Raw genomic sequence first — 26,178 nt, forward strand, 5'->3', positions numbered from 1 at the left:
ATTTTAAAGATCTGCTTCTACTTATCTTTATATATATACCGTATATCTATATTTATATCTATCTATATCTATATATGTATATAACAAACGCAGGAATTACCCTCTAAATAACGCTTCTGGAGGACCCTTTTCTCAAAAAATTTGCTGAGAAACTTCCGTTTTCGTGCCGGATGATTACCGAGACCTGGTGAACAAAAAAAAAAAAAAAAAAAAAAAAAAGATCTACTTTAGCGATCGAATTAAAAAGTAGTTCTCCTCAGGTTAGTATTTACTGAGAATATTTTTATAAAATTTAAATTTGATGGGTAAATCAGTGACTTTGCATACATCCACATCGCATCCACTGAGTTGCGAAATTGTGTACCTCCAGACATGGGCGGACGAAGAAAATTATCTAGGGGGGCATCTTCAATGTTTGCTATATTAGTCTGGCATTTAACGTGCATGGTTTGTTATATTACGTATACATTTTCGTGACTCAGGGAGGTTCATTCTTATCAAATACGGAGATTATGAAGGAGCAGATCTACTGTACAAAATATAATAAAAACATCTCTTTCGGATTTCTATCATCCCGCAGTCCAGCCCCGAGACGGAAACATAAGCGATAGGCTTTTTTTTTTAAACAAGTTAACGTGCCTACCGAATGCTTTACATTGTGAAGATTATATTAGTGAAAATTAAACGAAAATAATTCTACAACTTAATATACATATTACTAAATGTTGAGCTCCCCGTTGCTATGTAGTTAGCGTATGCGCCTTTCTCGAACGAGGTTTGATTCATGGTAGGAGCTCATGTGTTTCAAATCCGAGGTTAAACTGCACGTTCATGTCTTGTAGAGCTTTACACTAAACTCTATTCTAATTTAATATTAATAAATATTAAAAAATAATGACTTACCAAGGGGACGTCAATTTGGCAGTCATCAAATCCATTTTATACTTTCACTTAATCCAGTGGATATTAATATCACAATTACAAGACACACGCGCATATAAATACTCAGAGACAAGCACATACACACGTACACATACACAAATATGAACACTTCAAATCTATTTACATGTGGTGGACTGCGCTGCATCAAGCACTGTTATCTTCGTCATCATGTTCTCATGTATCTGTATTATTTGATTCATCCACAGATTTGTTATTTGTACGCATAATTCATTTTTACATTTCGGGAGGATTCAGAGTTCTTTCTTCATTTAAAGAGTCGGTTCTCTGTATTGGAAAGAGAATCAGGGGAGGAAGGGGGAATTTATACTTTATGAATGGATAACATTTTAAGAAATATATACAAAACATGCCACTTTCGACAAAGCACTGAAGCATTTCTTTTAGCGGTGATCATACCCCCTTCCCTCTCAAGGTGTAAAGTGAGAAGGGAAGAAACATCCCAGATAACCTCACACTCAGGGTTCAGTTGACAATAATAAAACTATGGGTAAGTAAACATCTTGTGCAGAGTCACGTTTGCTTATTTTTGAACATTTCTGTGAATTCAACAATACAGCGGAAATTCTAACTGGTTTTATTACTCCAACCATCGCTTCAACTAAGGATAATTCCCAACGGTCAATGAGCCATCTAAACTTTCGTTCTTTTTCTGTTCTCCAGAGGAAAGAATGAGATTTTGCCAAGATGCTAAAGTCAAGATGCTAGATGCTAAATGGGAGTGAATTATGCTAGATCTAGCACCAAGATACTAGATATGGCTTCACTGGCGGGCTTCGATATCGACAGAAGTTTCTGCCAAAGAATACAAAGAAAAAATAGCACAATAGTTTCGATATCATCTGTGTCGCTGTTCGGTAGGCTACACATCTGGTAAGAAGCTCAATCCTAATTGTGAAATTGGTAGGAGGAAAAGGTAATTTGGACTTGGACTGCACCCGTGGCCAAAACAAAACACTCGTAGCCGGCTTGTATAGATAATCGAATTCAAATTTTCAAGTATCCATTTACTGAATGAACATATCGTATATGCATGCATTTGCATGCATTATTTAATAAGTAAATAAATTACACACACAATTAATTATGTCAGTGATAAACGGTGTTTATTAAAAAAAAAACCTCTCCAAACAATGAAGATTAATCTTAGACTAGAGAAATTGTTATCCTTCATTTTCATTATCATTTGGCCATGAAACAAATGCCTGACAGATATACAACCCCTATATACTACTATGTAATGTTGGAATATATAACTCGTGGGGTATGATGTTTTACTTTTTCAAAAATTTCAGTACTTCTAGTGGAATGAAATCTTTAGTTTTACGCCCCACGGTTATGCTGGTTAGGCTAAAGGAGAATGTGATGATGAGAAATGAATGTTGAAATGAAGAAAGTGGGAGGAAACGGGAGCACCCCGAGAAAACCCACGAGCACGGTGTTTGTCCACCACAAAGTCCACAGGGTGCGATCTGGGATCGAACCAGGGACCCCAAGCACCAGAGGTGAACGCTCTACCACTGAGCAACCGCGCCCCCACAATACTTCTAGTGTACCCCTAAAAATGTAATAAAGAACTAATAGCCATGTTTTTTTAAATATTCAATTAGAACTGGACAATTTACATGGCATATACTCAGCCCCGCTGCAGCGACGTTTGACTCCAGTTTGAACTCGTTCAGCATACACGCCATTATTACACTCTGTGTAGGTCCCATGTTCACCCTGTCCTTATGCGGTGTAACTGAACTGCCACAACGAGGTATTATGTTGGATATAACCAGACCAAGAACTGACGTTCGCCTTATCTCCACTCGCATTCAACGCACGGTGTTAGAGCCAATTGAACACAGTCCTCCACAAAAAGCGATAGAACTTTCTTGGTTACCTACAGAGACACATTGGTTCATGGAATCCAAGATGTCGCACCCCGGTGGAAGGGTGTTACAATTCAAAAAATGGAAAGTTTGAGTTATCGCTTAAAAGAGAATAGGGAGAGAGAAATGAGCTCTACCTCGTGGTATTTTCGCATAAATGTAACTAAACAATTAAACCCCTAGATGGCAGAAATACCAGTATTCCAGATAGCGATTTTGACAGAATAACAAACTTTAAAAGCCATGTTCCCACAAATGTGTAATTTTGACTTGTAACAGTCTTCCACCTGATGTGTGATGTGTTGAATCCCAAAGAATATCGTTTCAATTCGTCACTTTTTAGCCCTTCTTACTCTTAGCCCAGATAACAATATAAATATTAACATGATTTTCAAGTCAGATTATCGTTTTTATCCAGCTACCCAACAACGTAGTGTCAATTAATATATAGAAACGACCATAAATTATATTTTTATTACCAACTTAGAAGCAGGGGGAGCCTTCTATGTACAATATTTACAATATCAATACTCAAAATTGTCGATTTATGTACGTAGTCAGAAGTTTGCATCATTTATAGCCAACTGTTTGTTTTCTTAACTTATACTAATTTTCATGTGAGTTTTCTTCTTTCTTTTTTTTTCAGATTATTATTCTCTGTGACAAAAATTTTACAAACACTTTGTTGTAATTGCTTCTTACATACAATAAATGTTTTAAAAAAATGGTCTAAGGCCTTCGGCTGTAGATCGTAAGGCACCATTAAAGGTTAGTTTGATTTCCACCAGCAGATTTACTCTGGTGGGACTGAAACTAACCTTTAATGATGCCTTACGATCTACAGCCGAAGGCCTTAGACCATTTTTAACATTTATTGTATGTATAAATGTTTTCGACGTTTCTTTTTGTTAAATAGAATTTTGAATAGAGACCAAAAACGATACACATTTATAGAAATCTTAAGTAGTATTTGATTTCATTTAACGTGGAATCAGAACCACATGAGCTCCCACCGGGAATCGAACCCAGGTCTCCCACGCCAAAGGCGCGTGCGCTAACAGCTTAGCTGCGAAGGAGTCATCTATGACATGATATTATTATTATTATTATTAGTTAAACCGCTTAGTTCAAAACGAAGTGATCCAGCATTTATGTAAGCTTTATCTTAATTCTGTTCTGAATATACATTGCCAAGATTTTGATTTGGAAAATGAAGTGCATACAACATAGAATAGTAAAATTAGTACAATAAAAACAACTTTGATTGGAGCCGATTGTACAGCTGATACAACTTTGATTGGAGCGGATAAGATTAATCCCGAGGGAGTGTGAATCCCAACAAGGTAAAGGTGAGTGGACTCAAATGAAGACAATGAACCCTAGCCCGAAAGAGCCCTGGCTTCATTGAGAATGTGAGCTCAAGGAAGCCCAATTCAAAATGATTCTCTCGGGTCTCCAATACACAAATACAACCATGTATTATTTTAGTGCTGCTAACCGGTGATGATTTCAGGGGAATCCTCCAGAAGCTACGAAATTTTCTTCGGTTATATTTCCAATGGTGCTTAATGGGATTATTAGTTTTTACGCAGTACTACTTTTATCCAGTTGCGAAGCGTAATGTCACAAGTAGGATAGGCCCGATAAACTAATATTCCCATTTAGCTTTAGTACAAATATTTTGATGTGCAGTTAATATTTTCTTCTGTATGGGACTTGCATGGGGTAATTTCCTCCTCATTTGCTGTTTTCATTTCCTGCATATTTGAAAATGGGGGGAGAGGAAAAGAAATTATATTCTTACAGTTAGCTGCCAAATTTGTTGAATAAGCCTTTACTCATTTGCATCTCCCACTTTAAAGTAGTACAATACTGCATTTAATTTATGAACTACGTAATAAAAACTTGAATAGAAATGTTAATGCTCAGAAGGAACTTCATTTGAATCAACGCAAGCTATTTAATACTGTATTCTACGCAGTGGCATATTTAAATAAACAGGTGGCTTCAGGGTAGCACTCACCGAAATTTGATCGTATTTTTTTTTATTGCTTCATATATATTACAAAATTTTTACATTTCCAGGAATAAAGTTAGCAAAGCTCCTTGAAACAAAATCGTAAATACACCACTGATTCTATTAAATGGAAAACTCAACTAAAATTACAAATATTATTATTTTACGCTGCACGGTAGCGTTTAGTAAATTTATACGTATGTTTAATATATCAGACTTACATTTTACAAGCTATTATGGACGAGGCCCCATGTAGGGAGGAAAACAGCTACTCTGAATAACTGATGAGAGTCCATACCTAAATTAAACAAGTTAGCACTAATAGAAACATGTAATTCTATATAGAAACTTCTTACTCTACGTTAAAGAAATAACTTAATAACGTATTAGCATTGAAAGATGCCTTCAACGCTAAAACTAAACTCCCAGAGGCGAGCCTTCGCATCTCCCCAAGAGTGCGTGCAATCCCCAATGGTTATAGCTTCGCTCCCTGAGCAGCATAGCCCGCAAGCCTGTCTAGCGAGCTAATGAAGCTCAGACGGAAGGGGCTCCAAGTGTTTCCAACCTACTATTTTTAACCAAAAAGACCGAAATTTTGAAGTGTTGATTTTATTTTATAAGAAATCAAAGATAAATAAAATATACGCCAGAAAGCAGGGTAGGCCCGGCCTCAGAGCCTCATAGTACGCTTTGCCATTGCTTTCACCACCATGTATTTTAAGTCACCCGGGAAAAATCATCTGAAATCATCACTACTGCTTACTCATCGAAAAAATAACATGAATTTGGTACAGACAATTCCGTGATACAAAAACATTTAAAAGTACTTTACAGAATCAATAACTATAATACATGTGCGTGACAATGTAGTAGCACAGAAAACAAGTTCTGGACATTTATTTGCCTATTATTAAAGTGAGGATGGGTCAATGTCAAACTGCTAATTTCACAACGACCAAAATGCACGCAAACACGGAAACATTGAAGAAGAGTGAAAAAAATAGTTTTTAGTCCTCATAATTCAGAAAAACCTAGAGCTGGAGGTAGTTAAAGAAGGTAAGAATTTGTATTTTTCGTTATATTAAAATTTAAATATAATTCTACTGACTTTTCGGTTACTTTTCTACATTGTAATGCATTATTAAATATATCCGGAGATTAGAAATATATTATTCAATTATTTAAAATGCTTCGTGTAGTAAAAAGTTAAAAGAAACAAATATTTGAAGTTGGATCACACTGATTCAGTGGTAGTGTTCTCATCTCCTGGCCAGGAACACGTGGGTTCTATTTAAGGCTATGTTAGTTCATGTTCGTGGATTCTCTACTTTTCTTTCACATTCTCATTGTACCATTTTTGCGCCATTATTCACTTGTCTTTATCTACCGTCTTCCTTAGCAGTAGTATTCCGACGGGAAGGCAAAGTAGAACGGTTGCAATAGGCCCCACGCCATACGAGGAAATATAATGAAATGAAAATTGAATCTTTTAGCTTTATGTTTCACGGGAATGCCGTGTAGGGTAAAGGTTAACTCATATATAGTGTGCCGTTTCCATGCCGTGTCCCAACAGGCTTTGAAGAGAAACTAGCCCCGTTGTGGCTCTTCGGCTGCGATGCTTCGCCTTTCTTCGGAGCACACGAAGCGACACGAAGTTGATCAGAACGCATTTTTGGAGATTCCAAACGTTTCAGTATTCGAAAAGTTACACTGTATTTTTTCGCGCGCTACCCTAGGCAAATGTTTTAAGCTGATCATGTAAAATGTACAGAAAAATTGATGTCCAGAACAGAACCCTACCAACCCTTGCGTTGCTTCTAACCCGACCTTACTACTACTACTACTTATACTATGGATCCCTGTAGTAAAACTGCACGCTTATTTTTAATGAAAAAAGTTTTATGCAAATTTTAAACAAATAAAAACTTTCCTTGGGTCGGGTTTGAACCCACGCCAAAAGCGACTTTCATTTCTAGCCCTCTCACTAGGCTACAAGGGCCGATAGCATTTGGCCCACGCTTTCTGCTATATGGATGTCATGACTCTTGATGTCTTATCTGTATCGGCCAATAAGATCAAAAGATACCTGAAACGTTTGGGATCCGCAAATATGCGACCAGAACCAACGGAAATGGTGTGGAAAGCAGTAGCGGCTTGGTACGGTGTGTGAATGATCGCGGTCGTTGTACATATGGAGCATGACAGGGGAATGTAATGAGGACTGTATACTATCTATTTGTTAAAATGCTACAATAGCAGTTAAAAACTTTTTTGTTTATTTTATTTTATTTTTTATAGCTAACCGAGGCTAGCTACCCGCCCGAGGGTTACGCCCTCCATGGGGAAAGAGAAGTTTGAGAATTAGGAAGAAAGGACTGGGAGATGGTCTAAGGGAATTTTTTCATTATTTTATTATCACTTTATTTCATAATATCTATTATTATACAGCAGGTGGGTATTGCTATCTTTCTGATAGCAATCATGAGGTAGGAGAATGTCGGCATTGCTTGGTAAATTGATTACAGCACATTATAGGATTGGAAAATACTTCTTATGGGGGGAAAAAGTGGAATGAGATGACTATGAGATGAAGTGTACTTGACAACACAGCACGAGGGTGATTGTTAGAGGACAGATGCAAGTTAATCTTCTCGCTTGGGGGCTGCTCCAAGCATTGATGAGAGACAAGGGGAAGCCCTGTTAGTAACAGAGGACTACTGTGCGGAATATGACGGTATGATATGAGGTGGAGGATGGTCGATGAGAAAAGTACGAGTGAGTGGAAGATCGGGGTGGTCGGATGGTAGCGAGTAATGGTACAATGTGAAAAGGAGGGAAAGAGGAAAATGTGTGATGGGATGTAAAAGACCAAAGTTGGTATGAGCGTTAATAGTATCACGGAGGAGGGGTGATGAATATTGAGACGCGTTTGAAAGTATTTAAAGCGAAGCTTTTCGAGATGAAATGAGATGTGGGGAAAAGGCATTCGATCGTACAGAATCTGAGTTGGACTGGGTAGTTTGATGCGGTAGGCTATACGAAGGGCGGGAGAAATCGGATGTGATTATTGATGTTTGATGAAAACGTAAGCGAGGCGTCCAGATAGAAAATTATAAATGAATCGTATGTATGCAAGGGGAAGGCGAAAATTGAGTAACTTAGAGAGAAGTCCCTGATGCCAAACTTTATCAAATGCCTTTTCCAGATCCAAGAGAACCAGACAGGATGGTTTTGGCGTATTGTATTGATTAGTGATGTAGTTTAAAAGACGCATGAGCTGATCATTAATACTGAATTGTGGGCGGAATCCTGCTTGGTGTAGCGGCAGAAGATTATACCGTGAAAGATGGAGATGAAGACGTTGTACTATGATTTTTCCCAGAATTTTAGTGAAAACCGGGGTGAGCTGAATTGGACGGTAAGAGGATACTTGGGCGGGAGATTTCTCTGGTTTAAGAAACATAAGAACTTTAGACGTTTTCTATGTAGTGGATATGTAGCCGGTACGAAGAATAGAAGTATAGATCAGGGCAAGAATATTTATCAGAACGGGTGAGCTTTCTTTTACATGGCGATATGAGATGTTATCAACGCCTGGAGCGGTGTTGCGTTTGCGGGTAACTGCATTCGTGATCTCGGCAGGAGTGATGGGGGCAGTGAGTGCTTTATGAGAATTGACTGTGATTTACATCAGGTTGAAGATGTGGAGACCAAAAGTTAAAGTACTCTGTGGGATGATGACGAAACTGGCGTGTAGCTGATAAAGGCGTAAAGATATCCTGTAAATAGGAAGCGAAGGCATTAGCTTTATCTTGGTCTGAGTGGAGTGCTTGATCGTGATGAGTGAGTGGATAGGACATCCTGGTGTATTTTCCGGTAAGTGCGTTGAAACGCTTCCAATATTTTGTAGAATGGGATTATCAGAGAGTGAATTGTAAGCCTTGATCCATTGTCTTAATTTGTAAGCTTTAACATAGTTGGAGATTGTACGGTGGAGGGCTTGATGATGTTGAAGAGCTTCACGGTTTCCAGATCGTATGTATTCCTTATAAAACTGCCGTAAGCGCTGTACGAGAGTTATATATTGTAGGGGTAGTTTAGGTTTGTGGGGTGAATATGTAGAATGAGGAATGAACTGTTCGGAGGCAACTTGTATGTGATTAGTGATATGATCCAGGGGAGAGTATAACTCATCTTCCGTAGTAGGAGGAACGCATTGCTCAAGAGAGTGAGTTAAGTACGATATCGACCAATCTGATTTATCATAACGGGGGATGAACCTTGGAGGAGGTGGTGTGTTGGTGATAGAGATAGTGGATACTCGGAGGCTGAGTTTAATTGGGACATGATCGCTTCCTATTGGATCTAATATATCAATGAGAATACCGTGGGATAAAGAGGATGAAGTTATGGCGATGTCTGGAGTAGTATTGGATTCTGGGCGGGTGGGTTTAGATAAAGGATGAATTATACCGGTCGTAGTTGTGACAATAAAGTTCGTGAAAGCTGTCTTAACTTTATCATGGCGGCTGTGAATGTTAATGTCTGTTAAAATGATGTAATGACGGAAGTTGTTAGAGGTGTAGTGAAAGAATGATAGTGGAATTGAGTGACCGAACGGACATAAATGGTGGCTACTGTTACACATAATGACTTATAATAGAGAATAGTAATGAGATGTTGTGGTAGATTTTGGATCGGAGCAGAATGAATACGGTGAGGTATATGAGGTGAAAAGCCTATGGCAACGCCGCCATTGGCTCGGCGGGCTGGTAAGGTACTATCATGGCGAAGAATGTGATATCCTGGAAGGCGGCAAGTGAGCTTGGGTGTGAGATGCGTTTCATTCAGAAGGAAAGTATTGACTTTTTCTTCTTGTAGAAGTTGTTCAAAAGGAATTTTTTGAGTGAAAAATGACCGGATGTTGAGGAATAAAAATATGAGAGCCATAATAAAAGCCATGGTGAAGATAGATTTAGACAGCAGTTGTAAGTGGAGTTGCATGGAAATGTACGTAGGGGCCATTATAGGTAGCATGGAAGTCAATATGGAAAAGGTTGTGAGCGGCGTGTTGAACATGCTATAGCATGAGTGGCCGTGCAAAAGGATGGACGTCCTGAAGTGTCAAATTGATGAATGCTAATAATTGATGAAGGGTGACAAATTGGTTGTGTTCCAGTGGTATATCCAATGTTTGATTCTGGGCGTCGTGAGTACGTAATGGTACTACTAGTTCTGGTTTAGTCTCTTCTGGAGTAGGTCGAGATTTACATTTATAACTGTAAGTTGGATAAGATCTTTCGTGGCAAGTATTACAAGTAGGAGCTTGTTGAAGATTGTGCAGGTGCGAGTTGGATGAGGTCCAGAGCAGTAACCGCATTTGAATTGATTTGTGCAGCAATTGTGGAGTGCGTATTGTATTCCTGTCATCTTTCGCATCTAAGAGGAAGTGGTGCTGGTAATCGTGACGGTTCGACACGATGTCGCTTTTTGAAGATGAAAACGCCATTATCTAGAAGATCGTTTATCGTGTCTTGCAAAATGGTCAAGATCCGGACCATGTAGATAGGCCCTTGATTATTCCGAATGCGGATACATTTTTTGAAGGAGTAGGCTTCCTCTCGTAGTTCATCTTCAATCTCTGCATCTGTTATCGACGGATCAACCCCGCGGACCACTACCGACATGGTAGATGGTTGGGGTGGGGGTGGGCGCTGTTTCTGCCTATTATTAGTCAGTGAAGAAAGTGTTTCGTTTTTTCCGAAGATTTCAACGCTATGTTTATCTCGGACGGTAGTAGCAAAGTTCGATGATGAAGCCGTTCTTGGTTTCTACTATTTGTGATATCTTAGAGCGTGGTCGGTATTTCAGAATTTGTTGAAGAAGCAGTTCGAATTCCGGTACTTAGGATCGTAGTTCCTCATCAATGATGAGACGTTCATCGTCTGAACTAGAGATGGTATGGGCATCTGTATGGTGTTTTTGGATGGTGCTGAACTTGACGACGGTACTGGGCTGCTAAGAGGTGAGCGAGATCGATCTGGGCTTATTTCAGCTTTAGACTTTTCCCTACGAGGCTTCCGCTTTTCTATCTTCGTAGAGATATTAGATGACCGGGAAGATGATGGTCTCAAGCCTGTCCGGTATCCACAGCTAGATACCATAAGCGATGAGACACTTTACACAGCTAACGGTGAAGTGATTGAAGCGAAGCGAAACGAACTAATAATAAATTATGAACAAAAACTACACAATGATAGTGTACTTCAACAGGCTTCCACTTGGGTGAAACCCTCGATCTCTCGTAACCTAACATCCGAAACTGAATTCCGATCGCCGTGTGTCCACACGTACGCAAATAACACAGTCTAGACTCGTTACGAAAGCTGTAATGCGCCAGCTGAGTAAGTATGGGTTAAAAAAGAAACGCCTAAGCTCAACCTATAACTTTGACTATCAAATCTTTCATTTATGGTTATATGTGATTTCACGTTTCGCAGAGACAAACATTTTAAGTGTCTGTATTGTAAATAAATTAGTTAAATACATCTTTTTCATAAAGTTTATGTTTTAAAATTATTGTTCAAAGTATTTTTTATTTTAATAAGCCTCCTCCAAAATCAATGCAAATGAATTCTGCTGCCATCTTTGGAGTTATTTTAGACTATATGTTTGTAGACGTTTCTATGTTTGTGGCCAATCCTTTCGACAATGAGATCTCGGAAACTACAGGCTCTAGAAAGATGACGTTTGCACTGATCGATAACAAATTTTGCGTAGATTTTCAAGTTCTAATTGAATATCTAAAAAACATGGCCATTATTAGACATGGCAAAAAACGTGGCCAAAAAATATGGCAACTCCACTTACTTAGTCAGAAAGGCACCACACTTTCTAGATTTTGGCAGACAGAAATGATGTAGTTACCAAGGCCCCGTACTCTCTAGATTTCGGCACATGCAAGAGATGATGTAGTAAGCAAGACTCCACACTTTCTAGATTCGGCACATACAGAAGGTGATGTAGTCAACGACGTTCTACACTTCCAAGATTTTAGCACATACAGGAGGCGATGAATTCATCAAGGGTCTGTAATTTCTAAATTTTGTAACATACAGGAGGTGATATAGTCAGCAAGGCTCCACACTTCCAACATTCGGCACATGCAGGAGGCTATATGGTCATCAAGGTTCCATATTTCCATATTTCAGCACATACAGGAGGTGATATAGTCAGAAGGGCTCCACTCTCTCTAGATTCGGCACATGCAGTAAATGAACAAGTATCACGTTCCGATAGCATTTAAACCTCGTTTGCTCACAGAGGATAGATGAATCCCTAAGCTGCTTGGTCCAAGGGTAGAACAATAAATTACTTCGCCCCCACCCAGGTGTAGAGATGGAGTGGGTCAGTGGGTCGTGGGTCAACAGCATGTGACCCCATGTGACCCACCATCCACCGTGACCAACTGCAACCCACCATCCACCATGACCCACTGCGACCCACCACCCACCATGACCCACTGCGACCCACCGACTCAGTATGATTTACCGACCCACTCTGCTCAGTGCATTGTAGACAGTTTATTCTGAAGACTGGTAAATTTGTCTTCGTTTCACTTTCAAGACCTTCATTTCCCTTCCTTTTCCATTTGTTACTTATATGAGGTGAGTATATCTAACTAAGTGAAAAAATGAACTTCAGGCACTTTTGGATATTGATATTTTTAATTGTAATAATAGCAATAGGACTTTTACTACTACTTGGCTTTCGAGACCTGTGAGTCTTTAGAGAAGCTAACTACTGAAAAAAAAATACATTTTTGAATCACTGTAATATATAAATTACTATATAAAAAATGAATGTAACTATGTGTGCCTGATCATCACAAATTGCAAAGTCAAATCAAATTACTTTTGGTATATAGTTAGGCCTTAATCCAAACTGGGATGTTATATTGCTTTCATTATAATGCATAATATCCTAAGGAAGTAGTGAGGATCCGAATTTTTGCGAAAAAAATAGTATCTCGCACGCCGTTAAACTTACGGAGCTGAAATTCAGTGTATTAACTCTTTATTGAAAATAAACAGAATGTATCCTAGCATTTTTTTTAAAATTCTCCTTTATGGGGGGGTGCACTTTCTATATATGGAAAATTGGTAGTGAGTTGGTTTGTAAAAATGATCGAAAACGATCGATATTATTTAAGAAAACAAATTAGAAACAAAAAATACAGTGCTTGGCTTCATATAACCATTGCTTTCTACTATAATAATTGCTGAAGCTTGTGTTTATTATATGGAGCGCTTACAGCACGGGACAATCAACCCATAAAGTTATGAGAAAATAGACATAAAATTTGTACTGTAAGCTTAGTTACACGGAAGTTTTAAGTTTGGATTGTACGCATAATTATATGGAAAATTTTACACTTTTTTCCTTTACGTTGGTCTACTTACCTTGATTTGGAGCTTTGAAATTTCATCCCTTTTTCCACTGAAAAGTACCGATAATTCAAAAAAGGAAATAATTATACTATGATAATTTAATTGAAATTCCTCGTAATTTGGCACATTGCACACACCAGTGTGGTAATTGAAGGGGAAGATGGAGGGAAATTCCCATTCACCTCTGAACACTTTCCAGGAACCTCGTTCCCTTTCGCTTTCTAGACGGGGGAGGGAACTTGGTAATGGCATCAAAACTTCATGTGTAATTACAAAAATTAAATTTATTAACAAATAAGAAATCATCAGTTTATCAGGCTTTAATTAATAAATAATTTATTCACAAGATTCCCTATCGAAGGCGTGGCAGATGAAGTTTCTGTTCTCCATGAATCGACATTACCAACTGACATGGAAAAGATGTTGTATGGTGATAGAGAGATGATACTTCTTGCTGAATATTTCAAAACTGACCAAGAAAAGTCGTTATCAGACTTAAGTCTAACAAGCAGATTGTCGATGAGGAGTTGCAGAAATCGTGTAGAAGTATTATCAATTTCCACGACAGAGTGCGAACGGGAATTTCCCCTTATGAATTTATAGATGACTGATATTAGAAATAGACGAAATGCTCAAACATCGTCTCACTTGTTCATCAATGTTAATGGCCCACCGCTAGACAAGCTCAAAGTAGACGAGCTAGTTATTTCTTGGCTGAAGGATGGACATCATTCCGCTGCGGATGATTTACCACAAAAAAGTTACCAACAGGAAATAAGCCTGATTTCAGATTTGTTTTAAGGTAGAAAATTACAAGTTATGGAAAATCTATACTTGTATTACTAATGGCTTATTTGTGTTATTCAATTTTGTACCTACTTTTTAGTAACTCTCTTCTTTGCTTTAAGTAAACTACTTTTGAATAAATATTCATAATAATTGCAATTATGCATATTTGTAACTTAAATTTAACGTGGTGTTTTAGTGATTACACAAATTACAATTATGAGCATACTTTATGGAGATGCTCTCACATAGGGTACCCGAGCACCTTTATACCATATGAACAATTAATTTTTTAAGTCTTTTGTGAGAAAAATACTGTGAACTGAGAAACCAAACCTTTTCCATAGTGTACAGGGGTATTTTCCTGCGAATAGAAGTTTCTTTTGGAATGCGTTCAGAAATTAAACTTGCAAGAATACTCTCTTAGTACAAGTATATTTTAGCTACACACTAATCTCCCCCCATCTCAGACTGTTTCAATTTCCTCACTGACAAACACTTTACCATATTATATCGTAAAGGTAAGATCCACCGTTATTGTAACAGAGTGTTGCTTGAGCGATAGACTAGAAATTCAAACTCCGATTAGTGACAATTTCAAAGTCTTGTTTTATTACAAATGTAAACTCTTTAGTTAGTACAGAAGAGGCCGTGGATCGTGTTCAGAGTTGATGACGATGGATTTTGGTGAGTCAGAGCAAGTCACAGTGGATGAGATTGGTACATGGTGAGTGGTGGGTCAAAGTGGGTCAGAGTGGGTCACGGTGGGTCGTGGGTTAAGTTTTCATTGACCCACGCCAACTCTGCCCAAGTGGACACCTTATCGACTAACGATACTATACAGAAATTAGATCTAAATGTTCAATATGTACTGTGCAATAACAAGCAACTCCAAAATAAAATGAATATGACTAAAATATAAGTATCATGATTTAATATTGTATCGAAAAAAATGAAATGAAATGAAATCTTTAAGTTTAACGTCCTACGGTTATGCCGATTAGGCTAAAGGAGACGGTGATAATGAGAAATGAGTAAAATGGTGGAATGAAGAAACTGGGAGGAAACGGGAGAACCCTGAGAAAACCCACGAGCACGGTGTTTGTCCACCACAAAATCCACACGGCGCGAGCTGGGATGGAACCAGGGACCCCAAGCACCGGAGGTGAACGCTCTACCACGGAGTCACCGCCCCCCCCAAATAATATTGTATCGAGTATCCATATTATAAGAGATAAGAGATTCCTTCAAAGTTGAATTGAAATTCATAAAACAAAATTTGTTCAATATTTCATGATCTTATCTCGATTGGAAGTTTGGGAGACACGATAGCTAAGTGGTAGAGCGCTCACTTCTGGTGTGACAGGTTTCTGATTTGATCCCGGGGTATGTGACCTTGTGGTAGACAACATCGTGTGTTAGTGTTTTTTTTTCGGGTTTTCTCTAGTTTCCTTTCACATTCTCATTTCACCAATTCTTTCATAAGTTATTAACTTTCGTTAGTCATCCATAATCATTAGACAGAAAACTGGAAGCTTCATTTCGATCGTGTCTTATTTTCTTTTATTTTTCTAGGATAGAAAATGATTCGTTATATAGAAGAACGAAGACATAAATGTATGTCAAAGGAGTCCTGTAAGCAGAAAGGTATCAAATTTTTGAAACGTCATGTTCCAATCATTAATTGGCTGCCACGCTATACGACTGTGGATGCAATCTCTGATTTCATAGCTGGAATAACCATTGGGTTGACTTTGATGCCACAAAGCATAGCATACGCTGCACTAGCAGGTTTAGGTCCACATGTAAGTATTGTAAATTATACTAGCTTTTCTGTCTTCAATTATGATTCTACCTTACAACTACCGACTTGTCCCACCGAACCGAACTCTCGTGGCTATGTGGTTAACGTACTTACTTTCAGCATGGAAGACCGGATTCGATTCCTGGTGGAAGCTCATGTGGTTGGGATTAGCTGTAGGTCAAGGTGTCATATACCATCGGTGCTGAAAAGAGACTCTAAACTCAAATCTAACTAATCCAAATCTACAAACTGTATTGCCCGAGAATACGCCGCACTGTAAAATTCAAGGGAGGAAAGAAAATATTAATAAGTATTCTGCCTGGTGGCAGGTCCTGGGACTATTTGTTTTTAAATTTTAAAATGTTTCTTCCATATTTCTCGATCTTCAGCTTCCTCTTTTGACTCCCAATATTTTCTTACGTTTTTCAAATCATCGATCACTTGGTTTCTTCTTCCTATTCCTCGCTTTCCTTCCATCTCTCCCTCTAGGCGGTATGAAGACAATTTCTTCGCAAGATGTGTCCAATCCAATTGACCTTCCTACGAATGATGCTGGCTAGAAGTGTCCTCTTCTCTCCTATCCGTTTTAAAAAGTCTTCGTTTGTTACTTTGTCTGTCTATTTTATTCTCTCCATCTTCCTCCAACACCTCATTTCGATAGACAAGGAAATAGACAATAACCAAAAATAAAACGCTTCCTTGAAATAATAATAATTATTGTACTGTGTGTGATTTTTAAAATCATTCTTAAATTCAATCTTTGTAGCAATTTTTGATTTTTTAAAAATGAAATTTTAGAACTCTCAGAAACTTTATAAACATTTCGTGTAGTTCTAATCTTACATGTGTTACTTTTGCTTTGTTATGAATAAATGTTTAAAGTGCGTTGCAGGTGCAAAATTCTTTTCTTACCAACAAAATGCTGATTTTTACTCATTAAAACTGAGGTAAGTTAAGTTTCTTATTTTAGAGATTTTATAGTCGTCCATGAAGGAATGAAAAAAAAAACTATTTATTTCTTCTACAATACTAACAACAATTCTCCATTAATTAATTAAGAGCACAAGAACTCCGTGTGATCTAAGGAGACGAGATGTACCCGAGGAGCGAGGAGTCCCACCCGGTTGTCTAGTTGCAAGCGCCCGCGCCTGTGGTGCAAGTGGTCTCGGGTTTGATGTTTGGTAGGAGAGCATAATTGAACGCATTAAGGTGGTGCAGATTTCATCTTAAACAATAGGTCCACTTGTCACATAGTCTCGGTACTGAAAACAGATGCTAAGCTTCAACAAACACTGGCGAGTTTCAGATGAGAAGTCAGCATACAAGATGACAAAATATCATAAAAGCCAATTTTTGTAAGACTGCTAACTTGAGATGCAACTGAAATTTTTACAACTGAAATTCCGATTAAGAAAATAGGCTTATTATTTTTATAGATACGGCATGACTTGCTCTGTAATATTGTCTCTAGCTAAAGACAATTCGTGGTTAGGGTAACTTTGCACATTCCGTTTATACATGTTAAAGAATCACAGCTCATTATCGGAAGACAAATACAGAGAATTTTCGATAAGTCGGATGTTCGCATTCCAGTTCAGGTAACTTGAATAATTTTTCCCGCAGAAATTAAATTTTATTTAGCAAAACTTATATCTGAACCAACGAATAAGTGACAGAATAGGGGAGGAAATGACAGATGAGAGTGCAATTGCGAGGTTATATATCGCCAATATTGATTAATATTTATCTAGAAGAAGTAGTGAAGAATATACTGTATAATGAAGACGATATTTCTGTAGAAGGTAGAATGATTAGATGAATACGATTTGCAGATAATATAGCGTTTCAGGGGCGGATCCATGGGGGAACTTTCCAGAAGAGGAAACTTCCTTATTATATGTGTAAATAAAACCAATCCCAGAGTTTGAAGCTCTTAAAAGCAGCTCTAAGTAGCAGCATTACAGCCCACCGTCCCCCTCATAAGTCCGTCCTGGATCCGCCCCTGTAGCGTTTGATGTGGAATCTGAAAAGAAAATTAATAAAAAGCTTAAAAACTTGATGAAATGTTACAAAGAGTATGAAATGAAAGTAAGCATTAGAAAGACAAAGGCAATGGTGATTGAAACGAAGCGGTCGGTGTCAGATATGGAAGTACAAGGGGAGAAAATAGAACAGGCGAGTAGTTTAATATTTTGGTAGTGTTATTAATAACAAAACACGCGAACGTAAAATAAAAAAAATCAATGGCAAAATAAGCATTTGTGAAGAAGAAAATTCCATTTTGTGGGTCCTTGAATAAAGAGTTATTAACGAATGACTCAAAACATTTCATGTACAATATTGTACTTCAGGGAGCAGAAGCATGAACACTACGCAAAAAGATTTTAAAAAAAAGATTGGAGGCTTTCGAAGTGGATTGTTTGGAGAATGGAGAAAATTAATTGGATCGAACAGGAAACGAATGAGATGTTAGTTTGAAGTAGTTGGAGAAAAACAATTTTAGATGTAATTAGAAAGAAAAAGATATACTACTTCTGACATTGGCTGGGAAGGAACTGTATTATGAGAGGACATAGTAGAGAGCACAGTGGAAGGAAAAAGAGAGAGACGAAAAAGACTGTAGCTAATGTGAAGATGAAGAGGTTAGCTCAAGACTGCGGTGCATGGAAGGTTCTCAGTTTACAGCGAGTGATCTACCAATGTTATTTAATAGCAAATTACCTATGATGATGATTATAGTAACATATAATCTATTTGAGAAACTTACGTTCGTTCTATTGTCAATAACTTGCGAACAAATTGACTAGTTGCAATACAGTCACCTTCTATGGTTAGTAACTTATAACTTAATTGGCCAGCAGGAATATAACCATGTTCTGTTGTAAAGACTTCCAAATGAATTGACCGACCAATAGAAAACAGTTTTATCCTTTTCTTAACTTCCAAACGAATTGGTTAGCTGGGATAGTCACGTTCTTTTCATAATGATTTCCAAAAGAATAAACCAGCTAAAATACAGTCATGTTCTTTTGTTAATAACTTCCTAACGAACTGACCAGTTGCAATACGATCACTCTCTTCTGTTAATAACTTCGAAACGAATTGACCAGTTGCAATACAATCAAGTTCTATGGTTAATAACTTCCAAACGTATTGACCAGCTGAAATGCAGCGATGTTCTTTTGTTAATAACTTCCAAATAAATTTCGCAGCTGGAATACAATTTTTCTTTTCCTATAGGAACTAAGCCTTCTCTACGTAAAATCAAAACAGTATTAAAATTCCTCCACTCTTTCCGAAGTTAATGACGAAAGAACACATGGAGGATATATAACCATTTTGGCTGGTGAATATGCAACATTTTGTTTTGCTTCCATCTTCTGAGTAAGTCGCGTCATAAAAATATGAAATTCTTGTAACGTTTACGTTCTAACATTATCTTCCTTAAACTTTCGCCATATCCACTTGTTGCAATGTACTTCATAACTTACAATAGATTTCAGGTAGTTTCTGGCGTTTTTATCATCAAGAACCTGATCATGCTTCATAACACCACTAATTTGGACGTCTGACGTAGAGGTACCATTTTGAAACAAATGCCTTTCAATTTCAGCACAGTCTTTTAAAATCTCTTTAAATATTCTGGATTTTTATAAAATAACAATGACATTTAGTTACTAGCAATACTTAAGCTTTAAAAATTCAGCTTTCTTTTAAATAAAGAGATTTTTTTATCATTTCAGTATGGACTTTACTCTTCTTTCATCGGAGGTTTTGTCTACATGTTCTTCGGAACTATCAAAGAGGTATCGATTGGGCCCACGGCTCTTATGTCGCTTATGACATACGAGTATACAAGAGGACTAGGAATCGAGTATGTTGTTCTTTTGACCTTCCTCAGTGGATGCGTTCAACTTCTTCTAGGAATATTGAGACTAGGTGAGTTCCTAACTTCCGCTACCTTCTGGGCATAATTCTTCTCCATGTAGGCACCCTTTAATAAATGCATTCTAAGTAGGGCTAACATCAAGACAAGACAGAAGTTTCGTAGAGAGAGTAAACAAGACAAAAATCTTACAATAGAAATGAACATTTTATCCGAGATGAAACATCACTTTAACACTTTTTCCAGACAAAACAGTCCGTGGTTCAATCTCAGGTCATTTGGGTTTGTGGCGAACAACATTGTGTCCATAGGATATCCTTATTCTTCCAATTCCTTATTGGAATGTAACAACAGCAGAAAAGCTTATTGTAGTATAATCTAACCATTCGCAAAAGTCCCTGTTCGGGCGCTAATCTATAAAACGTTACGGGTTCGATTTGAGATGCCCCTCTTTGGGAAGGAGCCAATTTATAAGAAGTACAGAAAGAGTCTTTTACTTTATTATATAATTGGCTATGCCCGACAGGGGACATCCGGAATTTAACCTGTACTTCTTATAAATTGTCTCCTTCCCAAACAGGGATATCTGGAATCGAACACTCAAATTCTTATAAGGTAATAGTGAAGTTCCTCTTTTCCGCCACTTCAAGCTGGAATTTCCCAATCCGTACAAATAACTGAAAAATTCCTATTCTATGTGTGAAATGACTTGCATATAATTACTAAATGTTGTGCACGAAGATCGAGTAGTTCAAAAAAGATTTTCTCTATCTGTGTTTACCATACTAAGCCCGACTACTTCCCCGCCCATTCATTATCGAATTTTTAAAATTCGTGTAAGTGAATGAATATTCGTATTCTTCACATCGCAATGGTGCTATGTATCAAATCGTCTTGAGTCTAGTACCAACAGTTTAAGAAGAAATATGATTATAGTAAATCTTTATTTCTTCTACGTCTTCGGGGAAGAAGTTCCAAACTTCGTGCAAACGAATTAAATATTCGTAGTCTTTGTATTAAAATCCCATAATTTCCCAAATTTCGTGCTTGTAAATTTAGTGGCTTTAAAAACATTCGTTCTCACTGCATCTGCTATGTTAAATTAGTGTTTCCTGAAGAAAGAAGCCTCCATATACCTAAATTTATCGAGTTATTTCCAAAGAAATGTGTAACAATATTAAAAGAAATCCTTTATGTTTTCATGCTAAACGATCATAAATTTGTAGTAATACTTCAAGTTCCAGTTCAATAGTAACTTTTTCGCATACTTTGATCCACGTTTTCCGCAGTTGTTCTATTTAGCAAAACAGTAGCCTATTACAAATGGAAATAAATATACAGTATCGACCCACCCTCTCGTCTGCTTTAGGATGCTACATCGTGGCAACCGTGCATAGAAATACTTTGGCTGTTTCAAAAGAAATCCACATTTATTTGATTTAATTTCAGTTGTGGATAACTCTACAGGACTTTTCAAAGAAAGGTGATGACCATTTAAAAAAAATCAAGATTGTACATTCCACTTGTGAAAAATAATGATTCAAATTGGTTATTTTGTGAGGTTATGTGAAATAGTTTTCTGTCTTTGTAATTTAAATATATTTATTTCAGGGTTCTTACTAGAATTCATCTCAATTCCAGTAATTTCTGGATTCACGTCAGCTACAGCCATGATTATTGCTTGTTCTCAGATAAAAGGTTTATTGGGTTTATCCTTTGAAGCTGAAAAATTCATCGACATTTGGAAAGAACTGGCTACGCATATAAAAGAAACAAAACTTGGAGATTCTTTGCTTGGAGCTTTCTGCGTCATAAGTTTGCTTCTGCTTAGGGTGAGTCCTGTATTACTTGACTCTTGCTTCTGTTTTTCTTTTAAATGTCTTCTTTTGAGATTGAAGAATTTGCATTGAGTCGTCGTTAGAAGTATGTATGTTACTGTTAAGAATATTTATGTTACTGTTACAAGTATTTATGTCACTGTTAAGAGTACTATGTCACTGTTAGATTAGAACAACAACAACAACATGTCGTTGTTTGGAGATCATGTGTCACTTTAAGGATTATGTATGTCATTGATTGGAGTACTGTGTCACTGTTAGAGGTAGGTACGTACTATTAGGAGCATTTTTCTCACTCCCAGATTAGGAGTACGCATGTCATTGTTTGGAGTACGTGTTTCACCACGTGACAAAAAATTCACAAGCATCTCCTTCCTTCCTGTCCCAGAAATATGGTACACAAGGTGTTTTTTGGAGGGGGGGGGGCTGAAATTGTTTGCTTGGCTTTCACTTTCATTGGTGATATTGAACGCAGCTATTCCATAAATTGTTGTTTCAATTCCGGTGTAATGAAAACCACCCATGTTTCGTCGCCTGTAAAAATTCTGCTTAAAAAGTCGCCATACTGTACCGCTTAAGGTAAGACAACGCATTGGCTAAACCTTTGGTTTTGTGCACCTCAGTCAACACTTTTAGTGGCCAGCATAAAGCAGAACTTTCCGTAATTTAAGCGTTGGATCACAATTTCATAGATAACTTTTTGAAACTTAAGGAAATCTATCAGATAACAAGAAAATCGTAAAGCGTCATGGTCTCTTTCATTTGTTCATGAACTATTTTTATTGCACCAAGTCTTATTGATGACAGAAGGTCGCCGACTTCGTCATCCTGAAAGTTTATGCGGCCATCCTTAAAAGCTCTAACCCATTTCTGTACCATTCTATCACTCATTATTGTCTTCTCCATACACTTCAGTAATCTGGCGAAGAATTACCAGGCGCTTTCTCGCCTTTAGCACTAAGAAAACGAATCACAGCATGTATTTCACAATCGGCGGGATTCTCAATCGGCGGAGGCATTTTAACTACTTACAAGCAAACATAAACTCTTCACTAATCTGGCGATGAATTTCAGCCGCTTTCTTGCCTTTAGCACTAAGAAAACAAATCACAGCATGTATTTCACAATCGGCGGAGACATTTTAACTACTTACAAGCAAACATAAACACTTCACTAATCTGGCGATGAATTTCAGCCGCTTTCTCGCCTTTAGCACTAAGAAAATGAATCACAGCATGTATGTCACAATCTGTGGAGGCATTCTCAATAGGCGGAGACATTTTAACTACTTACAAGCAAACATAAACTCTTCACTAATCTGGCGATGAATTTCAGCCGCTTTCTTGCCTTTAGCACTAAGAAAACAAATCACAGCATGTATGTCACAATCGGTGGAGGCATTTTAACTGCTTACAAGCAAACATAAACACGTCACTAATCTGGCGATGAATTTTAGCCGCTTTCACTCCTTTAGCACTAACAAAACGAATCACAGCATGTATTTCACAGTCGGCGGAGGCATTTTAACTACTTACAAGCAAACATAAACACGTCACTAATCTGGCGATGAATTTTAGCCGCTTTCACTCCTTTAGCACTAACAAAACGAATCACAGCATGTATTTCACAATCGGCGGGATTCTCAATAGGCGGAGACATTTTAACTACTTACAAGCAAACATAAACACTTCACTAATCTAGCGATGAATTTTAGCCACTTTCACACCTTTAGCACTAACAAAACGAATCACAGCATGTATTTCACAATCGGTGGAGGCATTTTAACTACTTACAAGCAAACACAAACACGTCACTAATCTGGCGATGAATTTTAGCCGCTTTCACGCCTTTAGCACTAAGAAAACGAATCACAGCTTGTATTTCACAATCGGCGAAGGCATTGTAACTACTTACAAGCAAACATAAACACTTCACTAATCTGGCCAAGAATTTCAGCCGCTTTCTCACCTTTAGCACTAAGAAAACGAATCACAGCACATATTTCACGGTCGGTGGGATTATCAATCGACAGAGGCATTTTAACTTGTCTTAACTATTCACACACACAAACGTAAACATGATATAATGCTCCCGTAATGGTTGTGTGGGTTGTCAATAGATATAGATATACAGTGCGCATGCACGGGATTGCCAATTGCAGCGCTACAGCGACCGAATTACAAAATGGTACTTACTTGAAAAAAAGTATGGTAATTAAAAGTGTTGTACTATTTTGCGGATGAGTACAAGCGTCGGTAGGCTAACAGCAAATCAGCGTGCTATAGTTGCACAAGGCTTTATTAACCACGATTTAGAGATAAGGTTGAACAGATAATACTGTCATAATAAAGTATACGTTGATAATTTTAGTACTTGGCATGGTTATCGCACAACTTTTATTTTTAGGTTTAAAACATCTTCCGATCTTTTCGTAAATTACATATGAGAATTTTCACACACCAAGTAATTTTGTGCAAGCAACATATCTGCAACAGAATGACTCATCCCTCTTCACCTCTACCCTCCTACCGCACACACCAACAAACACTTTTAACAAGCGGATATGTTATTGCAGGGGAACGCTTTAAAACCCCATTTCAGTTCGACTCTCTGTTCTTGGCACCTTTCTCCTGCGCATGTTTGGAAATGTTTAAATACAGTATATATATATATATATATATATATATATATATATATATATATATATATATATATAGAGAGAGAGAGAGAGAGAGAGAGAGAAATAATCAGTTTTTTTCCAAAATTTTCAGCCCCTCATTGAAAATTTCTGGATTCGCGCCTGCAGCTGAATGAAATAATATTGATTGGCATATGTCTCTGATGTTTAGGTCTTGAAGTTGAGATGTATCGATTGGTATATGTCTCTGATGTTGCGATCTTGAAGTTGAGATATAGATATATCGATTGGTATATGTCTCTGATGTTTCGATCTTGAAGTTGAGATATAGATATATCGATTGGTATATGTCTCTGATGTTGAGATCTTGAAGTTGAGAAATAGATATATCGATTGGTATGTCTCTGATGTTGAGATCTTGAAGTTGAGATATAGATATATCGATTGGTATATGTCTCTGATGTTGAGATCTTGAAGTTGAGATATAGATATATCGATTGGTATATGTCTCTGATGTTGAGATCTTGAAGTTGAGATATAGATATATCGATTGGTATATGTCTCTGATGTTGAGATCTTGAAGTTGAAATATAGATATATCGATTGGTATATGTCTCTGATGTTGAGATCTTGAAGTTGAGATATAGATATATCGATTGGTATATGTCTCTGATGTTGAGATCTTGAAGTTGAAATATAGATATATCGATTGGTATATGTCTCTGATGTTGAGATCTTGAAGTTGAGAAATAGATATATCGATTGGTATATGTCTCTGATGTTGAGATCTTGAAGTTGAGATATAGATATATCGATTGGTATATGTCTCTGATGTTGAGATCTTGAAGTTGAGATATAGATATATCGATTGGTATATGTCTCTGATGTTGAGATCTTGAAGTTGAGATATAGATATATCGATTGGTATATGTCTCTGATGTTGAGATCTTGAAGTTGAAATATAGATATATCGATTGGTATATGTCTCTGATGTTGAGATCTTGAAGTTGAGATATAGATATATCGATTGGTATATGTCTCTGATGTTGAGATCTTGAAGTTGAGATATAGATATATCGATCAGTATATGTCTCTGATGTTGAGATCTTGAAGTTGAGATATAGATATATCGATCAGTATATGTATCTGATGTTGAGATCTTGAAGTTGAGATATAGATATATCGATTGGTATATGTCTCTGATGAGATCTTGAAGTTGACTCGAATTGTAGCTTCCGTAGTATTTTCACAGAAAATTTTGTAGTGTCTTAACCTAACGATTCTTTCTCTTTCAGAAAGTGCAGGATTTGCCGTTGCCTAATAAAAATGAAGTTCATGAAAAGAGGATAAGAAAAGGCCTTTGGTTTGTGTCTATCAGCCGCAACGCAATTGTTGTATTCATCTGTTCAGTTATTGCATTTGCTTTCAAAAATGCTGGACATTCGTATTTCATGCTCTCAGGTATAATAATAATACTAATACTAATACTAATACTACTAATAATAATAATATGTCAGATTATGTTGTCATTAATTCTAAAAAAGAGTCAACCTTTCAGGATAGATTGACGGTATCGAAGCATTTCTATTTAATGAAATAAACGTACTATTGTTACAGTACACAAATCACAATTGGCTAGGATTAGGATTAGTATTACGTATTAGGTTTGTAGGCTTTTCGGGATCTATGGCCATGTTGACTCGGCACGTATGAAGGATGACATCTCTCGGTGATCACAATATCCGAGCAAAGGAAAGGAAGGAACGATTGGGGAAGCAGCCTGGAACCTATGCATTATGTACCATCCCGGCATTTGCCTCGTGTAAATGAGGAAAACAAAGTAAAACATTACTCAGAGTGGCTGGCCTGAAAAAATTACACCCAGTTTCCCCCTCCCAGGCCCGTAGCCAGCCCGAAAATGT

At 37.4% G+C, this 26,178-nt stretch overlaps 1 protein-coding gene across 4 annotated transcripts in view; it reads left to right on the top strand.

The window, feature by feature from the left end:
* The window catches only part of LOC145664838 (sodium-independent sulfate anion transporter-like), a 176,625-nt gene that overhangs the window by 59,602 nt on the left and 90,845 nt on the right, over nucleotides 1-26,178 (top strand). For all 4 annotated transcript variants that reach the window (XR_014127527.1, XM_081731844.1, XM_081731843.1 and 1 more), the window contains exons 2-5: nucleotides 15,666-15,895; nucleotides 19,638-19,833; nucleotides 21,392-21,612; nucleotides 25,552-25,717. Coding sequence is in view for 3 of the 4 variants with exons in the window: in XM_081731844.1 (XP_081587970.1) it covers nucleotides 15,674-15,895; nucleotides 19,638-19,833; nucleotides 21,392-21,612; nucleotides 25,552-25,717 (805 nt within the window). In the remaining variant the exon portion in view is untranslated. The remainder of the gene's footprint in view (nucleotides 1-15,665; nucleotides 15,896-19,637; nucleotides 19,834-21,391; nucleotides 21,613-25,551; nucleotides 25,718-26,178) is intronic.

Source organism: Thermobia domestica, chromosome 11 (assembly GCF_964235325.1).
Source record: "Thermobia domestica chromosome 11, izTheDome1.hap1.1, whole genome shotgun sequence".
NCBI classification, from domain to species: Eukaryota; Metazoa; Arthropoda; class Insecta; order Zygentoma; family Lepismatidae; genus Thermobia; species Thermobia domestica.